Here is a 5990-nt window from a genome sequence, read left to right as displayed (position 1 = left end):
TTGTTATTTACTCCAGACGTCAAGTTGTGAAAGGTTGTGTTGTGGGCGTGCTATACATTCCAGTCTATCTTACGATTAGAGTACACACATAGTTTTAAATGGACGTGTGTACTGGGCGGGGCTTCAACTATCACTGATTTCTTATTTTGTCAAAAGACTTTAGGTATAGTATTTCATGCATTCATTCAATCATTGGAGAGCCATTCACAAATTCATTAATACACTCATTCGTCACTGAAATATCTTAAAAATTAAAGATATTTATCGCAATATATTGATAAAAGACTTTTACAACTATGCACATGGCCTATGTATACATGCATGTGCATTTATCAATCATGACAAACTTCGGGGAAAAAATTATACACGTTGGCATCAAATTACTCCAGGGACCCACTTATTCATAATGCACAAAATTGATTTGAATGATCTAAAATTTTGTTTTCTTTTGATGACAAACGGGAAATGAGTCACTTCCAAACAAGGGTTCAAAGAGAAGCTTTCACTTGCAGCTATTTGTCATCCCCAATCTTTATTTCGAAAAAAAAAATAAAAAAAATAGCGGATATATACATGTATAGTCATTGATTTAAAAAAAATTCGAAAACACTAAATTTTAATCAACAATTACATGATAAAATGAAATGGTGATCAATTCTTCCATTTTATCATGAATTGGTCCAATTATACCGAATGAATTATTTAGCTAAAAAAAGATGCAATATTCAGTGCAATAATGTAACCCCAGGAAGTCTCCCAGTAATTGTGGACGACTTTTCTGACATATTATTTACCACCAGAATGTTGTATGTCAGTCAGCGTCTTTATTACGAGTACTTAATCGACACATTTCGGGCATATACGATGATATAACCTACTTCCAATTTGGAAAACTATGCAGAACTTTGAAACAAGGGGCATCGTTTGATCTATATCTATTTTACTCACCGATTGTGAAGAATAACATATTCTTGATTTACAATGCTTTGGAATATTTTGAGTATCTAAATAAGTTTTTTTTCGTGGAACATACCACAGACCATCTGATTAAATAGATTGCCAAAATCAAATATTAATTGTAGTGAATAGTAGTAGTGAAGGAAAAACTTCAGGAGTACTGTGCAACAATATATTCAAGAAGTGGTGCAAATCAAACGTGGATACCTAAAAATTCAAAAGAACTTTTAAAATTTTAGATGACAAAATTTTACCAAAATCAACAGCATAAAAACTTTAAAAAACTTTTCCACTTTTTTATACAGCCATTCACCGCGATAAATTTAAGTAAAAGCTTTTTGACAGCTGCTTTTTCAATAAAAATGGAACTCGTAATTTATAAATTTACTTAAATTGTCATTGGTCATTTGCTACATCATTTTACTAGAAACATTTTGATTGAAGACTCAAGTACTCTGAAGTTGATATTAAAGAGATGCTTGAGTTTTTGATTGACAATATCTATGTGGTTTTTGGAGACCAGGTCTTCCAACAATCTATTGGAATTCCCATGGGTACCAATTGCACCCCGTTATTAGCAGACCTATTTTTGTATTCTTATGAAGCAGAATTTGTCCAAAATCTTATTTGTGAAAAGAATAAAACACTTGCTGTGTCTTTCAGCTCGACATTTAGATATATCAACGATGTACATTATTGTCAATTAACAATGGTTACTTCCATTCTTAGGACAATGAGCTTGAAATAAAGGATACCACATAGTCTGATACATATATTTCATGTTTAGATATTTTATTTGAAAAAGACGTTAATGGTTATCTAACAAGCAAGTTTTTTTTTGATAAACGTGACGACTTTTAACTTTTCAATCGTCAACTTCACTTACGTATATATGCAGCAATATAACTTCGTCACCTGCATCTCTCAGTTGATTCGATACGCGATAGCATGCTCTACGTATGAACACTTTCTAAAACAAGGTTAATTATTGACAAACAAACTGGTGAAACAAGAATATCAACAGTCTCGTTTAATTAAAGTCATCATTTCGTAAGTTCTATGGTTGATACAATGACCTTGTCAGCAAATATATTTATCATTGAGTCAAATGCTGACTGATTTTTTTCATACTATCATATACAGTAAATTGCCGACGGATTTTCCGTCATTTTCCGATCATGACAAGGAGCACACGGAGGATGTGACCGATTGGCAGGGGACGCTCACGCCTCCATGGCACCTGATCCCATCTTTGATGTTTTGGAAGTCTGTGTTTGCTCTGCTACAATTTTGCATTGTTTTATGGACTTGTGAGCTTGAATGATGTTCGTTATTTCCATAAATTTCACTGAGGAAATATTTTATCAGATAATTCCATAGAGATCGGATAGAAAGTTTAATTTTACCAACTAAATTACTACATGTACTAATATGATGTACTATAATACAAACCAAATTTTAAAAAAACAAATTTTTGAAGGTTTTATCCCGTCTGATTTGTATTTCTTCATTTAGCTTCGTCCACACCAACATGAAATTGCTTTTTTCTTTTCTGAACGATGATCTCATTCATGAAAAAAGCACATTAATTTTGGGAGGTCACTGGGATATTCCCCAGTCCCACCACCCCTACGACGTGAATATCCAGGTGTAAGATACTGTAATTATACATAGCCTTGAAACATTCTTGAAACTATCATAATTTCTATTAAAAAAGTTATAATAGATTTTGTATTACTATGATTATATTAAGAAGGTAATATTTCATCAGTTTTCTCAAATTTCAGTTTTATAACAAGAGGCCAGTGGGCCACAAAGGCTGTTTTGGAGAACTTTTTTCTGTTTTATGTAACCTTATGAAAAATTCAAATTAACTCTTATCCATAGTCGCTTGGTTTCAGGAGGGAGTGTTTATTATTTTATGTTTTTCTAGGTGTGTATGACCCTTATTAAAACAAAATTTAAAAAATCTCTGAAATTAGCATTTTTAAAAAAAATATCATATTACTGTATAAACGAGTGCTTTACCATGCAACAGTACTCGATCTACTCTATCCGTTATATAGGTACATGTATGTATATTTTTGCTTATTAATAATTAATTAAGTGCGGTCTGAACAGGCAACTTCCAAGATTTCGCCCAATAACCCCTTTGTAAACATTGAATCCTCTGCATACTATAGTATGTAGTCTCAACCTATTCTCGAAAGCCTTTTAGATTTGAGCAGACTTAAATCTTGGGTTTGCTGTTCATTAGAGAAATCATTTTTTTCCGACTTAAAAATTGACAGGAATCACAAAACTTTGACATTGTGAAGATGAAAGACTCTTTAATTAAAATTTTTAAAAATTAGTGGACATAACCTATTGTGGATTGCTGTATCTTGCGGTCCCTATTTTTTCCGGCTTGTTACATCTTTTCTTCCTAAACAATGTTAGCAATGATTAGAACTTTATTGTGACTACAAGGACACGTACATCCTCAATACAGAGTCACTTTCTCGTATACAATGTCTGATTGCAACAGGATTATGCATCTCTCCAGGGAAAGGAGGACTGGATCTAAATTTCTTTTATAAACTTTCTTTTTTTGAAATTTTGAGAAACTTTGAGCAAAGAGATGAATAGTGCTGTTTATATAATAATGGAAATTATCTCAAACCAGTTAGCGTATTTATTTTACCGTACGCGTATTCCTCATGGAAAAAGAAAAAACTTACTATATTATAGTAAGTTTTCTCCATGAGAAATACAGGTACGGTAAAATGAATACGCTAGCTGGTTTGAGATAATTTCTATTATTTTATGTAAAGAGTTTACAACCTCGATGTGTCTTGTTGGACCCTTGTTTTTAAAAGAAATATTTAATTATTTTTATTAGACAAGATATTTTATGTACGCATTGCGTAATACACAACTCATCTCCTCAAAACAGGGCTACACGAGATCTAGATTGACTGAGTTATCCTTCCCTGTTTTTCCTTTTCAAAGTCTCGTCTGAGGCGTTCCTCGTACTCCTTTTCCCGCCTTAGTTTGGCACAGTCCTGAACAAAAAGTTCGCGGCGAGCTCTGCCAGGGGTCTGCAAGTCTCGAGGACCGTAAAAGAAATAGTTCTGTTGGGTCTGGCCTGACGTCGCGGTGTTAGATATCATTGCATTCGCCTCTGTCCTTTGCAGTCTTGGATCTTGCCAATTCCTCTGATACGTCTGTTGACCATTCTGACCATTATTACCATATCTCTTCTGCATCTGACTTTTCCAGTAATTCTCTTCGAAAATTTTTCTTCGTATTTCTATTCTATCTCGTCTACTAATAGCAAAGTCATCTGATCGAATCCCCTCTCTCGGACAAGGCTGATCCCTCTTAATTTGTTGATTTCTGGGGTTAGTGTATTTTTCATGCATTTGGTATTTTGGATTGTGTTCCTGATATGAATCCCTTCTACTTTGCCTGTTCATTTCCAAATCATCTGAGGAGCTCTTATATGTGTTTCTTCTCTGAAAAGATTGAAGCATTTGAAAAGGATAAAACGGTTTTTGAAATATTAAAACATTTATATTAAACAAATATTCGTTGCATTTGAAATACTGGAAGAGAGAGAGAAAGAGAGAGAGAGAGATCTTACTTGATCCTTTGTAGGATACTTTGGCAACTCATAATTATAGCAGTTATTAAAATTACGTGGTCTTTTCGGTATTCTGTAATCTTTCCAATCGAATGGGGTGTCATTAATCAAATGACTTATATCAGATATCTGAAAAGATCGTTAAATATTTAGACATCAAAATACCATTCAGTTATTTATAATTCAATTCTGGTTGTAACGCTGTATTTGATTGGATAAAAAATTTACTTTTTATCGTAAAAATGGGTTGCCTACGTCACAATTACTTGCGTCAAAAACGTATCAATCCGCCTGACGTTACATTCAAAATTTGTACAAATGGAAGTCATTTTGTTAGAACATCATCTTTTTTTCTTACATCAAATGAATGAAAATTAAATTATAAGCAATGAATTTAATAGCTACCCATTTTATACGGTATAAACTGGGTTGGAACAATTTACGCTTTTTTATAAACCGCTTCACGGTTTATAAAGCGTAAACTGCCCCAACCCAGTTTATACCGTATAAAATGGGTAGCTATTAAATTCATTCCTTAAATAAATACTGAATCCAAAAGGATGTTTATCAAGATAAATTTCTTAAGTTAAAATATTCAAAACAAAACTACATGCTGATCTTATCTGCTGTATAGACCACCAAAAGTTTTGCGAAACTTTATTTCAGCGAGAAAGTAATACTGAATTTGTAACCTAAACAACATTTTCAGGAATTACTGACTATTTTACATCATCTGAAATAATATAAAATTATACCAAAACTTAATTTTCGCGAGCAGACTGCGTAATTTAAAAAAAAGTTATCGTAAATAAAAAGTGATTAACAATAAAGCCTTTGAAAACTGTGTCAGCAACATAGATGTTTCTCTTTGCAAGAGTGACGAAACTGTTTGGCTTTTATTCACAAGGAAATGTCTAACATGTCTAAGGAAGCAGATAAAACGCCTCTATAATAACCTAGAAGAGTCAAATGATGTTTGTCTACTCTACCAGCGTGGGAGGAACTCGAGTCTTGACAAGTTACGATAAGTATGTCAAATTCAGCATCGCAAACACATACATGTAGCATTCAAGTTTGATCCAGTTCTGGTTGCAAAACACCATTTTATAACCCCCCCTCCACCATCTGCATTTAACATTTTGTACATATTTCTAAGTTGTATTTAGAGAACCACTATTACGTTAGCACCGAACCAAAACGTATATATTTCGAGAGCAATTTGCAGATAGATAATTACCGTGTTCTGAGGCCCAGAAACAGTCTCCGTCGAACTCTTTCTCTTCATTATTTTCTTTGTTTCATTACCGTTAAGATGGTAGCCATTGTAACCATGGAAAATAAACGTAACGTCATAAAATGGTAAGCAAAAGATATCATTACGTTACGTGAAAATCAAAATAATACGTAA

The 5990-nt window shown here is 33.1% G+C and overlaps 1 protein-coding gene across 1 annotated transcript; it reads right to left on the bottom strand.

Annotated features, from left to right (window-relative positions):
* Positions 1-3820: 3820 nt before the first annotated feature.
* Positions 3821-5934, bottom strand: LOC134283736 (uncharacterized). Its single transcript, XM_062766215.1, has 3 exons — positions 5820-5934; positions 4583-4711; positions 3821-4454 (listed from the first exon to the last, which is right to left on the bottom strand). Exons 1-3 carry the CDS (start codon positions 5865-5867, stop codon positions 3906-3908), a joined length of 726 nt encoding a protein of 241 aa, XP_062622199.1. The 5' UTR covers positions 5868-5934; the 3' UTR covers positions 3821-3905.
* Positions 5935-5990: the final 56 nt, after the last annotated feature.

This window comes from Saccostrea cucullata, unplaced genomic scaffold (assembly GCF_032062105.1).
Source record: "Saccostrea cucullata isolate Sc308-1 unplaced genomic scaffold, CSIRO_AGI_Scuc_v1 ctg451, whole genome shotgun sequence".
Classification (NCBI taxonomy): Eukaryota; Metazoa; Mollusca; class Bivalvia; order Ostreida; family Ostreidae; genus Saccostrea; species Saccostrea cuccullata.
The sequence above is the reverse complement of the archived record's forward strand: the minus strand, read 5'-3'. Positions and strand labels throughout refer to the sequence as shown.